The 16,433-nt window shown below is 44.6% G+C and overlaps 1 protein-coding gene across 6 annotated transcripts in view; it reads left to right on the top strand.

Moving 5' to 3' along the window:
- Nucleotides 1–11,482, top strand: part of LOC102972735 (dynamin binding protein) — a 115,475-nt gene extending 103,993 nt beyond the window's left edge. For all 6 annotated transcript variants that reach the window (XM_042960082.1, XM_042960086.1, XM_042960085.1 and 3 more), the window contains 6 exons: nt 610–738; nt 2,272–2,604; nt 2,999–3,178; nt 4,767–4,965; nt 7,672–8,213; nt 9,829–11,482. In XM_042960082.1, coding sequence (XP_042816016.1) covers nt 610–738; nt 2,272–2,604; nt 2,999–3,178; nt 4,767–4,965; nt 7,672–8,213; nt 9,829–10,014 — 1,569 coding nt within the window. In that variant the 3' untranslated portion in view covers nt 10,015–11,482. The remainder of the gene's footprint in view (nt 1–609; nt 739–2,271; nt 2,605–2,998; nt 3,179–4,766; nt 4,966–7,671; nt 8,214–9,828) is intronic.
- The last annotated feature ends 4,951 nt before the right edge of the window (nt 11,483–16,433 follow it).

The raw sequence follows: 16,433 nt of genomic DNA, 5'->3' as shown, positions 1-16,433 counted from the left end.
AGCAAATGATAATTGAGTTCACGAACAAAACAGACAAAAATCCCTGTCTTCATGGAGCTTCCATGCTATTAGGGGTCTGTGGGAGGAAGATAGAGATAATAAGCAAACATTAGTAAATTATATTGTCCATGAGAAGGTATTTTTGCAGTGACAAAGGACAGAGCAGTCTGGAGTGCCTAGTTCAGGAAGGGGGGCTGTAATTCTGTATAGGGTGGTGGCCAGTGTCTTTGAGAAGGTGACAACACGAGCCAACACTTGTAGGAGGAGAGGCGATTGCTCATTATCGTGATCTTGCAGGAATCATCTTGGCTCAAGTTTGTTAATTTACCTCTTGATGAATTAAAAAACCCTCAAATTAGGAACATAAAGAAATGCTAAAGAGCTGATAAAAACCCTCACCATTTTTTCTATAATTAAGAGCCTTAGGCTTTTCTCTGTGGCTCATAAATCATAGTTTATGAGGGTGAGCTTGTTTCAAAGCTAAAATACTGCGCCAGAGAGAAAATTATTAATCATGGACCCCTTTTGTCCCATTCTGCTACCCAGGATGAATGGTGAAGGCTAGAAAGTTCTGTTTGTCTTACCGCATTTGTTTCTAACTGGCTCCAGGAATCAGCGTGTGTGAAAGTGGTGGCTGCCGTGAGCATGTGGGATGTGTGCATGGAGAAGGGGCACCGAGACTTGGAGCAGTTCGAGAGGGTGCATCGTTACATCAGTGATCAGCTCTTCACAAATTTTGTAAGTGACTCTTTCCTCAACCCTCTTTTTATAGGGCCCCCTCTTCTTGGGATTCTTTAACATCCAGCTTGTGGAAAAGTTAATTCCACAGAGACATGGTGTGTGTGCATCAGGAATACCAGTCTCCCTCTAGCTGTATTCTATTGGGGTTTTATATTCAGAACAGTGGCTTTTAATTAGTTGAAAGGACAGGTTGGCCTTTGGGATTCAAAGAGATTTTTTTCTAGCTGTGATCAGTCTAGTTTGAAGAGACAGGAAAAGTGGGAAATTTAATCTGGTATCAGTATTGATAACTCTGCATAAAAAAACAACTCTCGGAGTACTAACTTAGGAATATGTAGGAACAGTTTAGAAGTTAACAAATGGATCTTTGATTTGGCATGAACTTCCTTAAAAAGACAGTACTAAAGGCCAAATTGCCTGGGTTAATTCTAAATAGAGACATGGGATTATTTGATCCTGAGTAGAAACAGATGGGTGGGGTTTGATGGGTTCTTGGAAATCTCTGAATGGCTTAAGCTGAAGAAAGCATTCATTCTCGCTTGGGGAACTTGCAGGTGTTCTAACAACAGTAGCATCTTATTAAGTAATGTACTTAAGTGCCTGTATATATATATATATATATATATTTTTTTTTTTTTAATTATTTTTGAGAGAGAGAGAGAAAGACAGAGCACAAGCTGCGGAAGGGCAGAGAGAGAGGGAGACAGAATCTGAAGCAGGCTCCAGGCTCTGAGCTGTCAGCACAGAGCCTGGCATGGGGCTCAAACCCACAAACTATGAGATCATGAGCCAAAGTCAGACACTTAACTGACCGAGCCACCCAGGCGCCCCTCGTGTTTATTTTCTTTACGTGGCAATATCCTGCCCCTCCATGTCTGTCCCTCTAGAAAAAATTAAAGACAAAAATCTTTCGAAGTAGAAATTGATATTACCAAGTAGTCATGATTAGAAAAGGTATTATGGGTGTATGAAAGCTTCTCTACCCCAGATTGATGTAACAAAACTACACCTTCAGTTAAATCCAAGCTGTATAGACGTGTGCACGTAAGAAGTGATACCAGACGCACTGTCCCATCCAGGTTGTAATGCAAGCATCACATTAATGTGTGTGGCTTAGCATTTGTCATGAGCTGTGGAGCTGAGGTGGGATTAGCATATTTTGCAAACTGTTTGGCATGTGCGAATTATTGGATGAAGGTTATAAATTGAAGATTTTTGTAGAATGTGCAAGTCCGTCTGGTGTTGGATCAATAGAACACCACTGGATCTGCGTGGGTTTAGCTCGTGCGCTAGCAACAAAGCGGGTGGTACAGGATATAACAAATCAGCCTTAAGGGTACTTCAGAGAATAACAAATATATGTGGTGATGGATGTTAACTGGACTTGTTTTGGTGATCATTTTGCAATATATCCAAATATTGAATTATCACGTTGTACACCTGAACCTAATGTATCAGTTACACCTCAATTAAAACCCACAAATACCGGGTACGGACTAACTGAGCGATGTGACTTTCTTGTCCCTGCAGAAGGAAAGGACAGAGCGGCTTGTCATCTCTCCCCTAAACCAGTTACTGAGCATGTTCACGGGGCCCCATAAGCTGGTGCAGAAGCGCTTTGATAAGCTTCTGGACTTTTACAACTGCACAGAGCGGGCAGAGAAGTTAAAGGACAAGAAGACTCTGGAGGAGCTGCAGTCGGCCCGGAACAACTACGAGGCCCTGAACGCGCAGCTGCTGGATGAGCTGCCCAAGTTCCACCAGTACGCCCAGGGCCTCTTCACCAACTGCATCCACGGCTACGCCGAGGCCCATTGCGACTTCGTGCGCCAGGCGCTGGAGCAGCTGAAGCCACTGCTTTCAGTGAGTGTGTCTTGTCGTCCATCCGTGTGTCCCACCCTCCCCTGCCGGCGGTGGGGAAATCTCTGAGGTTCTCCAGGGGTTTTTCTGGGAAGGCACATTTGGGTCTCTTGAGAAATCATTCAAACTAGGTAGATGAAATAGATCATCAGGTCAAGCTTGTCGGGCTCGGAATTCTCCATCCTTGCTGGTGCCTGTCGCTTCTAAACGGCGCTTTCCGCCCTGAGGATCCGGGAGGCGCTGGCCAGCGGGGCCAACCTGTGGGAGCCTGCCTGCGGTGGCGCAGGAGCAGTGTGCTCTGGGTGTGGGAGCCACGCTCCCTGCACCCTGGCCAGTCCTGGGACCTTTCATCCGCTGTCTCTTCTTTCTCTCCGCCTGCCCTTCCCACGGACTCCAGTTACTTAAAGTCGCCGGCAGGGAGGGAAACCTCATCGCCATCTTCCACGAAGAGCACAGCAGAGTTCTGCAGCAGCTCCAGGTTTTCACCTTCTTCCCAGAGTCGCTTCCGGCTGCCAGGAAGCCGTTTGAGAGGAAAACCGTGGACCGCCAGTCGGCCCGGAAGCCGCTCCTGGGCCTGGTGAGTGGAGGGCTGGCGAGGGCACAGGTGGAGAGCGGCAACTCCGGCGGGGGTGGGGTCCGGGCCGTGCTAGCCGGGACTTCCTCTTGTCTCTGAGGCCCGGCCGTTACACTTCCATCATCGGGTTATTAAAAGGTTCAAATGAGATCATATATGGAAAGCACTTGGAAATGCCTAGCACATAGTGAGCACTGTACAAATAAGCTGTCTTGTTATTATTGATGGACCCAGCTCCGTGTACAGATTAGTGATGTAATAGGAGTTCAAACATAGTGCAGAATAAAGGTCCTCGAGCTCTCTCCTCTGTCACGGGCTCCTTCCTTCACTCTTCCAGAACATCACTGCTGGTCCTAGCTCGTGACCACCTATAATTTTTTTCATACTCAGTATGTATTTCAAAATGCCCTCTGAAAAGCACTCTAGGATCTTAGTCTATACAGTGAATGGAGTTTGTAAAGGGTTAATATTAATACTTTGATCAATTAATTAAGGAAACGGATTTAAGGGTATGTTAATTCTGCCAGGCTTCTCTGTGTTTGATCATGTATTGGAAAAGGTAATTACCTGATACACTGCCAAACTGTTAGCAGCTGACCACTTTTTTACCTGGAGTTATACTCCTTCAGAACTCAGTTTTTCCATATTTTGAAAAGTAGGGTAAAATACACCAGATTACATGGGATCATAATCTAAAAGATTACTGATCTGTCTCTGTTTACAACATTTTGCTCCATATAATCTCATAGACATTAATTTACCTTAAAAGGGGGAATCAAATTTATTATTACCTTTGCTTTTTCTTTCTTTTTTTTTTTTTAAGTTTATTTATTTATTTTCAGAGAGAGAAAGAGCAGGGTAGGGGCAGAAAGAGGGAGGGAGAGAGAGAATCCAAAGCAGGCTCTGTGCTGACACTGTGGGCGTGGAGCCCAATGTGGGTTGAACCTACAAACCTTGAGATCAGGACCTGAGCTGAAATCAAGAGTCTGTCACTTAACCAACTGAGCCACCCAGATGTCCCTACTTTTGTTTTTTCTAATTTTTATGAATAGTAATTGTTTTTACAGATGGGGAATTCAAGATGAGGAAAGCCTCAGTTGTTCAGATTCATACAGCAAAATACAAGAAGTCCTTGTCATACTCCTTAGATATTTTGACTCTTTAGGTGGCACCTTTTTTTTTTTTTTTTTTGGTTAAGATTTTATTTTTAAGTAATCTCTATGCTTAGCATGGGGCTTGAAGTCACAACTCTGAGGTCAGGAGTCGCATGCTGTACTGACTGAGCCAGCCAGGCTCCCCAAGTGGCACTTTAATCGCATTTTTTTGTCACGAGATAAACAGATGTAGAACTAAGTCTGTTCATTTTTCCTAAGAGCCACAAAGGCACTAAGCCATGAACTATGAGAATATGATTTTTACCCAGCCACACGGACTGACTCAGGCACAAAAACATCCGATGGGAGTAGCGAGTGGCTGGCCGTCACTGCCCCCATTTCTGAGACTTAGCTTGTGAGTCAGGATTGAATATGGCTGCTGGGATGATGGCCAGGGAGGGCTTTTGTTGATCATAACTCTTGTGTTACCTTTCAAGCCAAGTTACATGCTACAGTCGGAAGAACTTCGGGCCTCCCTTCTGGCAAGGTATCCCCCTGAAAAACTCTTCCAAGCAGAACGGAACTTCAATGCCGCTCAAGACTTAGATGTCTCACTTCTGGAAGGTGACCTGGTGGGCGTGATCAAAAAGAAGGACCCCATGGGCAGTCAGAACCGCTGGCTGATTGACAATGGAGGTAAGAGTGTTAGACCTCAGATTACGGTAACTCTAAATGAGGAACAAGTTATTTTTGACCATACCCGAATCTTATCTTGGCCAGAAAAAAATGTGAGAGTATTTGATTAAGGGAGAAAAATAACCTTACAAGTTCTGTCCATCTTGAGAGTGTGTAAGGCCCAAGTCATTACTGAAACAAAACCTTTCTTTGTTTTTGTTTTTGTTTTTACAAATTCCAGAGGGGGCTCCATTACTTACCTTGCAGGATCTCGCCATGTTTTACAGCTCTTCTGGGTGGTGCTTACGGCCCACCGGTTCTGAGCCCTCTCAGCCTGTTCTAAGCGAACCACAAAATAAGCTATCCTCTTCCAAGCTCTGTAAACGTGTTTTGTGAGTGTGTGAATTTAAACCTGTAGGAAAGATTTTTTTGTTTGCCTTTTGAGTTTTTTGTTCCATAACAAACAGTTTTATCTCTTGACTAGGGAATGCCTTTAAATATTTTTTTGTGTGTTTAATTTTGAGAGCAAGAGAGACAGAGTGTGAGTGGGTGAGGGGCCGAGAGAGAGGGAGACACAGAACCCGAAGCAGGCTTCAGGCTCCGAGCTGTCCGCACAGAGCCCCGACGCAGGGCTCCAACTCACGAACTGTGAGATCATGACGTGAGCCCAACTCGGACACCCAACCAACTGAGCCACCCAGGCGCCCTGAAAATGGCTTTAAAAATAGCTTATAGTTTGTTTCTAGCAGGGGTGGTGGTGGGGCAGGGCTTGTAATAGAATTAAAGGAGAAGTAAAAAGAGTAATACTAATCCATATCCTTTTTCCAATTCCACAAATCCAAAAGCTCTGAAAAACAAGAATTCATTTGCTAAAATCTTCCCTTATCTGAACTTATTTGATAGCAAAATCCAAAGTGACGTGAGCCTATATATAATCATTACTCATTTCTTTTGATGCGAATAGTCATACATTTTAGAAACATGAATTGGTTTAATTATGAGGTGTTGACCCAGATACTGCTGGAGATGTCATAGACAGTATATGTACTTGAGTCCTTTTCCAAAATTCAAAAAGTCTGAATTCCAAAACACATCTGGCCCTCAACATTTTATTTTTCATCCTTGGGGCTTTTCTCTTCTCCATCCTGATGAGGGGTGGCAGGAAGCCCACAGTATTAGGATCAGCTGTTAGACCCTCTACCCCTCACCATCTGCCCCGGGGACCCCTCCCATCATTCAGCAGATGTAACAAGGGTGGCAGCAGTTTTCTTAGGTACAGAAAACACATTGAAGATGAAGACGGAGATGGCCCTTCCTCGCACAGAGGTGACATTCTCCAGGTCCCTGCCTTGACAGATACTTCTTTCTTAACATAAAAAATGTTTCTGTGGATCAGGGATTTCAATCTTTTGTGTTTAAAAGTTTAGCTGAGGACTTCCTTGCAGTAGGGATTTGGATCTGATTGGGGTTCACCAACTGGGTGCAGTCAGAGGAGACTTAAATTCAGAAATCCGTCCAGAAGGGAGAGTGTTGCATCTTCCTGATTCCAGATTCCTGCTGTGATTGAGGTAGAAGTTCTGCTCGTGAGCAGTTGTGCAGTGGGGTTTCGGGAGCCAGGCCCAGCCTAGCCCCTGATCCTTTAGACCTTCCAATAATTTTGTAAGCACCTGATCACTTGTATTAAAACTTTCTTCCCCGCGCCCCCGCCCCCAAAATAATAAAAGTTTTAGCCGAGGGCCCTCCCTGCCATCATCTTAGGCAATTTATTAAAGTGAACGTGTGCTGTGCCTGTGTTGTGTATATACTAACTCCTATAAACCGCTTCCTACTTTAGACTCTTCTCACAGTATTTCCACCACGTTCCCAAACTAGAAGCGGGATTCAAGTGCTCCAGATGGAAAGAGAGCCGGAGGCCCTTCCTGAGGGGCTCTGTCACTATGAGGATGGTTTTTAAAATCCCTTTTTCTGTACTTGGTGTACCTGAACACATCCTTAGTTAAGTCTCTCCTAGTCTTTGTTTCCATGATGTAGATATCCTGTTAAATTCTCTTCATATGTTCATTCTCACACATGTGGTGATTTTTAATACTTTCCTCTTGAGTCTTCACGAGGGCTCCTGTCACTCACTGTTATGGGGTTGTAACGAGAACGCGCTGGCCGGCAGCCAGAGTTGCGTCTCCACCCACATCGGACCTGGGATTGAATGTCTCATCTTTTTTGTCCCTAGGCATCTTATTTTGTCCCTCACACTATTGACCTAGCTTTCTTTTCTTCTTTTAAAGTTTTATTTATTTGAAAGAGAGAGCATCTGTGCTGACAGCTCAGAGCCTGGATCCTCCTTCGGATTCTGTCTGTCTCTCTCTCTCTCTCTCTCTCTCTCTCTCTCTCTCTGCCCCTCTCCTCGTACTGTCTCTCTCAAAAACAAATAAAGATTAAAAAAAGCATGTGTGAGAGCGAGCTCTAGTCAGGGAGGGGCAGAGAGAGAGAGAATCCCAAGAGAATCCCAAGCAGGCTCCACGCTGGCAGTGTGGAGCCTTATTCGGGCAGGGCTTGATCTCACAAACCGCGAGATCATGACCTGAGCCGAAACCAAGAATCGGGTGCTTAACCCACCGAGCTACCCAGGCGCCTCTTGACCTAGCTTTTCAACCACAGTTTTTTCTCTGTTGACTCCGCCTGCTATCCCTTCCACTAAAAGCTCTTCATGTTGATTTTTCCTCCCTGTAGTCACCAAAGGCTTTGTGTACAGCTCCTTCCTGAAGCCCTACAACGCCCGCCGCAGCCACTCCGATGTCTCTGTTGGCAGCCACTCCTCCACCGAGTCGGAGCATAGCAGCTCCTCTCCCAGATTCCCACGGCAGAACAGCAGCAGCACCTTGACCGTCAACCCCAGCAGCATGGCTGTGTCCTTTACCTCAGGGTCTTGCCAGAAACAGCCTCAAGATGCACCGAAGGAAGTAGACCAAGAAACTCTCAGTGCATCCTTAAACTTGGGTTGCTCAGACAGCAGTCTTTCCAGGTGCCCTTCAGACCCAGAGCCCAGCTCCCAGCCCAGGCCATGGGACTCTATGGAAGCAGTCAGAGACATTAACCAGCCTGCCCCTGCCCTCAGGAGCCACAGAAACTCCAGGCATCCAGAAATGGTAGGTTACTCCCTACCAGGGCGAAATGGGCAGGGAAAAGACCTCATAAAAGGATGTACAAGAACAACCCGGTCTCTGGAAGACAGAAGTGAAGAGCCAGAAAGCAGTGAGGCGGAAGGCAACCAGGTAAGCGCTCCCAGTCACCATGTGGAACAGGTGGCGGGAAGGCTGGAGGTGTGGGAGCGGGGATGTCCCAGGCACGCCCAGGGCCTGTGCGGGAGTCTGGGCTGAGCTCATGGGCGACTCTTAGAAAATCTGCTGTTTATCCCATCTACTTAGGTTTTTATTCAAATAGCTATTTTTTTCTTCCCACAGAATTTAGAAATAACATTCTGGCTCGGGTTCAGTTTTTCCCATTCTTTATGTAATGGCCTATTCTTGTCTTATGAATTTGAACATAGCTTTTGTATCTTGAATTTTTTTTATTTTTATTATTATTTTTTTAAGATGAAATTTATTGTCAAATTGGTTTCCATACAACACCCAGCTCATCCCAAAAGGTGCCCTCCTCGATACCCATCACCCACCCTCCCCTCCCTCCCACCCCCCATCAACCCTCAGTTTGTTCTCAGTTTTCAAGAGTCCCTTATGCTTTGGCTCTCTCCCTCTCTAACCTTTTTGCATCTTGAATATCTTAAACCTACATATTTTAAAGTCATTTTCACATTCACAGCTGAGGAATCCCTGTCACCCACTTGTGGCTTTTGCTCACTCTTGCAGCGGGGAGTTTCTGTGTGTTTTATAACATCTGTCTGTGAGCTCATCTCCATCAGGGTTGCCTTTGTTTGAGAGACTCCGAGGTTACGGAGGTATTTGCTTCTGTCAAGCTTTGGATTCCAGAACCGATTTTCACACTGGATTCTCAGCCCAGTCTTTCTATTGCCACATTCCTCAGTGCTACAGATGAGCATAGGGCATGCCCATTTCTCTGGCAATTCTGTTACCACTCACTGCCCAGGACAGACATCTAAGGTCTGGGCTCCCAGTGGACAGTTTCTAGACATGTGGAAGGAGAAAATGGTCCTTTTTTAGATTCTGATTTTGTTTAAAGAGCTCACTTTGAACTTCATCAACTCCTGTCCAGGCCCTAAGACTCCTCAGGTGTGTTTTCATCCTTGTGCCCCTCAGGCCTCTTGGCTTCCCCTTCTGATCACTGAGTACCACCCATCTTCCATATTGACTGAAGGTTCCTTCTCCTCTTTAAGGCAACTCTGAAAGAGTAAAAGAATATGGATTTTGGTTTTCCTTGAATCTGCCCTGTTCATAATGGTAGCCACCAGCCTTGGGTAGCCATTTAAGTTTTAGTTAAAATTAAATAAAATTAAAACTTAAGCACCTCATGGGGCACCTGGGTGGCTCAATCAGTTAAGTGTCTGACTTTGGCTCAGGTCATGATCTCACAGTTCATGAGTTCGAGCCCCACACTGGACTCTGTGCTGATAGCTCAGGACCTGCTTTGGATTTTGTGTCCCGCCCCCCCCCCCCCCACTTATGCTCTCTCGCTCTCTCTCGCTCTCTCAAAAATAAATAAATATTTTTTCAAAATCTCTTGAAAAAAAAAATTAAGCACCTCAGTCTTACTGGCCATAATACTTCAAGTGCTTGACAGCCACACGTGGCTAGAGGCTGCCATACTGGATGGTGCAGGAATCGCACAACCCCGCCACTGAAGGAAGTTCTGTTGGACAGTATTGCTCCAAGCGGTTTCCCGTTTCCTAACTCACTTTCTCTCCCTCCCCAGGTCTATTTTGCTGTCTATACCTTTAAGGCACGGAACCCAAATGAGCTGAGTGTGTCAGCCAATCAGAGACTCAAGATCCTGGAGTTTAAAGATGTTACAGGAAATACAGAGTGGTGGTTAGCCGAAGTTAACGGGAAGAAGGGCTATGTTCCATCCAATTATATCCGCAAAACTGAATACACCTGAGCCATTCTCCCTCCCGCTCAACCTTGCTGCCTTCACTTTCCTTCTGCTGAAGGGTTCTGGCGGCCCCCAAGAGGGCACCTGCTCCTGGGACACAGGCCCTGTCTACATTGCTTAACCATGGCACAGTGGGGCACAAGATGGGTCTTGTTCACCACCACTGGGTTGTGTCAATCTTGATGCTCACTAGACTTTCTAGGATTTGAAATGGACCCTAGGGCTATGAAGGATTCAGTGACCATGAGAAGAGGCAAGTCGTGGGTCAGCCTTTGGGAATGAGAAGCCGCCAGCCGGAAAATCAGTATTATATGTACGCTGGAAGCTGTGCTACAGCATTAGATGTTGGCGCTGGTTACACCATACTGAGTTTGGGGTGGGGTGGTCCTGTGCTCCACGAACAAATGACCAGAAATTGACTTGGGTGAAGAATTCTCCGGGAGCCCTTTTAGACTGTGCTTCTGCATGTGGCAAGGAGTTTGTTGAGGTTGTATCAAATCTGGTGTTTCAGAGCTTCAGTGTTCAGCACACACATTCACGCATACACACCCGCCCCTAATTCCTAAAAGTCCCTAAAACACTACCATCTGCAATCTTTTTCTTATTTATTTCAAACACTGCATTTCCAGATTGGCTCTGCAAAATTCAGTTGTTTTCTCTTTTTAAAAAATATTTACGGTCTGTATTTCCCTTCGATCTTTATCTGGAAGGTTCTCTTCCCTTTTAGGTGTATAGCCACCTATACTTTCGAACAGCCACCTCTGCTTTATCGAGTCCATGTGTGATCTCTCCTAGCCCTTCACCTGCAATCCAATAACTGATAGATTTTCTTAGGAGAACAGGCTCAGAGCTCCAGCAACCCCATGAAAAGGATTCGTTCCACGGGGAGCTGAAAGCAGTCTGGCTTTGTGGAAGACCAGATGCCTTTCTCCTTCTTCCACACCTACTACCCACAGAGGCAGAAAGCATAGCACACGTGTCTTATATGAATTAGGATAAGCAGTCCCAGAGGTAGCTTATCCTAGACTTGGAAATAAGCATTCTCTGTTTCACCACTAACCTCCGTGCTTCAGAGACCGTAGTCTAAGCCAAACAGATTCTAAAGTGCCTGATCGTACCTCCCTTTGGCCTCAGGAAACTATTTGCTAATCCTTACAGAAAGAATCTCCCCCTAAAAGTTCTATTTGAGGAGGGCTCTTATTCTTAAGGTCTGCCTCAGATATGGAGCCTACCTTGAAACAAGAAACTATGAATTCTGTCTTAAGGGAATGAAGAACACCTCCAGCCCCTGCTCGTCCAAGTGCACCTTTGGCCTTAAAATCCTATGAATTGGGAGACACTTGTGGACCCCTTAGCTCTGTGTGTCAGTGGGTTGGTCTGAAGGCAGCAATGCGAGTCTCTTGTGAATAGTGTTTATATTTAGAGATGTTTATATTTAAGTAGTTATTTTATAAATAAAAGCATTTCTAAGGGCCATGAGTGTGTTTTCTTGATTTCCCTCCATGTTTAGCTTGAGCCTAGTCAGATTTCGGAGGGTACCTCTGTGACAATTCAAAATGATGTCTAGATTCTGGAAAATGGGAGGCTAACTGAAGAAATCCAAGTCAAAAACTCATTTTGTCAAATATAATTTGAACAGAATGACTGTACCCTCAAGACCCCCATGCTGCAGGCAATTGCCTGTTTGTTTTAAGCGTGTTTATCCTAGCAGAATGGAAGAGCTGAAGTCTCTAAACTGGAAGCCCTACGAGGTAAGTGTTTTCCTGATATTACAGAAGTGGAAGCCGGTGCACTAGCGGTTAAGTAACAAGGCTTGGAGTAGCAGCCGGACGGGGCTGGGGACGGGAGGCGGAGGATGATGTGTGGGTGACTGTGAAGCAATTGTCGGATATTGTTGTTTTTTTTTAACGTTTATTTACTTTTGAGACAGAGACAGAGCATGAACGGGGGAGGGTCAGAGAGAGAGAGGGAGACACAGAATCTGAAACAGGCTCCAGGCTCTGAGCTGTGAGCACAGAGCCCGATGCCGGGCTCGAACTCATGAGCCGTGAGATAATGACCTGAGCCGAAGTCGGACGCTTAACCGACTGAGCCACCCAGGAGCCCCGATTGTCTGATACTGTTAAGGGATAGAAAACATGATTGAATAGGTAGACTCTGTGGTACAGAAACTTACAGATCAACTAGGCCAACTCTTATTTTATGAACTAGGAAAATGAGATCTAATGACATTGTGACTTCCCCAAGTCACACATCCAAGTTTTTGATGAATCCTGAATTTAAACTTGAGTTCTCTAGCTGAGTTTTTACACCTTGTTCTGGAGCCAGACTGTCTGGCTTGAGACACTTAAGAGCTGTGTGACCTTGGCAACTTACCCAACCCATGCTTCAGCTCCCACCTCTAAAGTAGATGGTAACACTAGCCACCTCATGGGTTGTTGTAAGGATTGAATGAGTTGGAACATGGAGAGTGCTAGAACACTGCCTGATACATAGTGATAAATCGGAGAGCCTTGAGGTCCAAGTCAAGGAATTTAGATTTGATGAGTCTGGTAATAAGAAACTCTTGGAAGTTCTTAAATAGATTGCCTGTTTTAGGAAAGCTAAATGTTACAAGATGATTGGGAGGGACTACAGATCAAAGGCAAGAAAATCTAATAGGAAAAAAAGTTAACTGCTTCGGATATAAGACTGCTTGAGAGTGGGAAAAAAGCATCCTATAAAGAATATGAAATTAAAGAAATGATGGAATCACTGGCAAAGAGGAGGTCATTGGCATGGGGACGGGTTTCTGAAAATGTGTCTTTTGTTTTAAACACTAGATGTCTGCTTGTCTTGCTTCTGCAAGTGTGGCTGTCAGCCCAGTGGCATCACCGTCACTCACCTGGGAGCTGCTGGAAATGCAGGCCCCACGTGATTTGTGCACACATCCAAGTTTGAGAACCATCCGTCAAGGCAATTTTTGTAAATGGGCTTTTCTGCTGTCAGAAAAGTAAGAGTTACAGAAACCACGGAAGGAAAGGGTGTCAGATGTTTCAGACACAACAGAAGGAAATGTCATTGAGGAAAATCTCTCGATCCGGTTTGCCTACTTGCTTCCTCTCATGAATTTTCCCCCTTTCCTGTCTGGAAGTAGCTCTTCAGTTGTGCTTTCATCCAAAAGTCCTAGGAGAATGGAGAAGTGGTGGGAATTGCCATCTCTAAAGTCTCTATTTCTGGCCTTCCTCTCAAAATTATTGTGGGAACCAAATAAGATGACGTGTGTAGATTTTTGTGCACTGAGCTCTAGGAGTAGTACGTGGTTCTAATAAGGATTGAATTTTGTGTCACTCTGTTTTAATTAGTTGTGCAGCTGGGACTCTGTTTATGTGGGTTTTGTTTCAGGGTCAGGAATACAAACAGGCCCTAGAAGGACACAGATGCTTCACTTGCAGAACCTTAGAGCCCGAGGACCAAGAAACTTCAAGATGTATACGCATCATTCTAAATCACCGTACAGGTCAGGATTTTAAACTTTTCTATATGTTAATATGTTGTATTGATGAAGATTTTACTCTTATGTCTTTCTTAGGTACAGAAGAACCCTTGCTGTATCTCACTCAGCCCACTGAAACTTTCCATGCGAGTATTACTGAAGATCGATATTAGTATTTTGCATGTATCAAGAAGGGAGTGTTCAACAACAAATTGAACAACAACAAGTTCAACAACAAATTGCAAGCTATTCCCTCACCCCACTCAGGGGTGACCCTCCAAGAAAAGGGAGCCAGTGTAGTGTTTTCCCAGAGGTAAGTTCTGGTGGTGTGGTGAGAGGGAGCAAGCATTCTGGTCTGGGCGGCGGCGGGGTGTTCATTCCGGAGACGTTGGGAGCCGGCCGATGCATGGGACTCCACTGCAGGTCGGGGGTGGGTGGGGGGAGGTCTGCAGGCCTCAACCATGTCACAAGTCACTGCCCGTGTACCACCATGCTAGTTGTCCCCTGAGACACCCAAGAGGAGTCAAGCTCCAAACCTTTCCCATAGCCACTCCTCAGGTCCAGGATCAGGGAAGCTGAGAGAGACTGCTGATGTGTCACAGCCGCCTCTTATGGAGCCACCATGACTCACTTTAACAAAGGACCTTCCCACAACCTCTCCGCTGAGGTCAAGAAAAGATTACCTCCAAAAATGATGATGCTGAATAAGATGCTGGCAGTTTGCCAGAAGAGGGACAGGTATGAGCACTGAAACCCGTTTTTAGCAGGGCTGAAAAGATGGTGTAGTCGTCTGCAAACTCAAACGGGATTCACTGAAGATCAATGAATTGTCATTAAGCCAACTTCATTTGGAGAATATTGGCAATTTCATCAGAGCTACTTGGACTTATCGTATTGTATTGGTTTCCTATTGCTGCTATAACAAATTACCACAGTTTGTGGCCTAAAACAACACAAATTTCTTATAATTCCGGAGGTCAGAAGTGTAAAATCAGTCTCACTCACTCAGCTAGACAGTGTCGGTAGGGCCAGTTCCTTCTGGAGGTTCCAAGGGAGAATCTGTTTCCCTGCCTTTTCCAGCTTCTAGAAGCTGCCTGCATTGGCTTATGTTCCCTTTCTCCATCATTAAAGCCAGCAGCATAGCATCTTCCAATGTCTCTGCCCTCACCCCATCTTCATTCTGTGGTCCTCCTGCCTCTCTTCTGGGGATCCTTTTTACATTGGGCCCATCTGGATAAGGTCATCTCAATATCCTTAATCCCATCTGCAAAGTCCCTTTTGATATGTAAGGTAAATAAATCCTCATGGGTTTTGAGGATTAGGATGTGCACATCTTTAGGGACCGTTATTTCTGTCTACTGCAGTTATGAAATCACATGCCATTTTTGAGGCAAATTCTCTTTTTGCGAACGGAAGCATGATCCAATTCAGGCTACCCTGGTGATTCTGCAATAGGGGTCAGCAAACCTTTTCTGTACAAGGCCAGACAGTGAATATTCTAGGCTTTGTAGGCCATACAGTCTGTCACAACTCCTCAACTCTGCCACTGTAACCCAAGAGTAGGCATAGATAATACAAAAACAAGTGAGCATCGTGGTTCTGATAAATCTTCATTTACAGAAACAGCCAGATTTGGCCCTTGAGCCATACCCCTACTTTAAATCTGGCTTAAACAAAAGGATTTGGGTCAACCATTAACATTGAAGGTAAGTATGCAGGAAAATTAGACCTTTTGATGAGGAAAATGAAAAGCTAGCAAAAGTGTAATTGGTTTATAGACTGGAAATACAGTATCAGCCAGGCAGATATCTATGAGGCTAGGAGGCGTCTCTATGATACCAGAATGTTAAACCTTAACATCACGATTTTCCTGCATATAGATGCAAACAACAAAAGAGCCAGCAGGGAAGGGTGTTAGCACCAGGTGTTGGGAAAGAAATCTGTGTCTAGAGGTACAACCAGTGGATAACTCGACAATCTCTATAGATGGATTCCAACAAAGTTGTTTCCTAGAGAAGAGTGAGTGGCTGTGGGCTTATGCAGCAAACGTCCCAAAGACCGTTGCTCCAGCAGAACCAATCATTCATAGTGGAAGCCAAGGAGAGGGTAGGTGGACCTGAAATCCATGACAGTGGTTATCAGGAAGAATAGCCAGAGGCTGTCACGGTGAGGACCAAGGTGACTAACCAATATGGCAACCAAGGCCTTGATTGTTAGAGTTGAAGAAAGGAGCTCTTACATTAGTTCATTGTTTAGGTTCAGTAAGAACAAAACTAGTCCTAAGTAATTTTTCTTTTCTTCCAGAAACTTTGTTTTTCTGTTCATTTTACTTAAAAGGAATTCTGCCTTACACACACCCCTTTTTTTCTTTTTTCTACTTCTTCCCTAACTAGTTGATTTTTACATTGCATAGTTAAATTGTATAGCATAATCTATTTCCTGCCTATGAAGTAAAAAGGAATGCTATGGAAATGGAATGCTTCTTGCAGCCAATTCTTTTATGCATTTTTACGATCTTTTACTTTAATATCTTTAAATATCATAAAGCCCTTTTTTATTCCAGTATAGTTTACAGTATTATAATTTCAAGTGTACATTATAGTGATTCAGTAATTCTGTACATTACTCAGTGCTCATCATGATAAGTGTACTCTTTAATCTCCTTCACCTATTTCACCCATCCCCCCACCCCCTTCCCCTTTGGTAACCATCAGTTTATTCTCTATAGTTCAGGGTCTGTTTCTTGTTTTGTATCTTTTTTGCTTTGTTCATTTGTTTCTTAAATACCATGTATGAGTGAAATCATATGGTATTTATCTATCTCTGACTGACTTATTTCACTTAGCTTTATATCTGTCCATCCATATTGCAAATGGTAAGATTTCATTCTTTTTTATGGCTGAGTATATTCTAGTGTGTGTGTGTGTGTGTGTGTATCACATCTTCATCA

The sequence above is a fragment of the Panthera tigris genome, chromosome D2 (genome assembly GCF_018350195.1).
Source record: "Panthera tigris isolate Pti1 chromosome D2, P.tigris_Pti1_mat1.1, whole genome shotgun sequence".
In the NCBI taxonomy this organism is placed as follows: Eukaryota; Metazoa; Chordata; class Mammalia; order Carnivora; family Felidae; genus Panthera; species Panthera tigris.
This window is presented reverse-complemented; position numbering and strand designations above follow the sequence as displayed.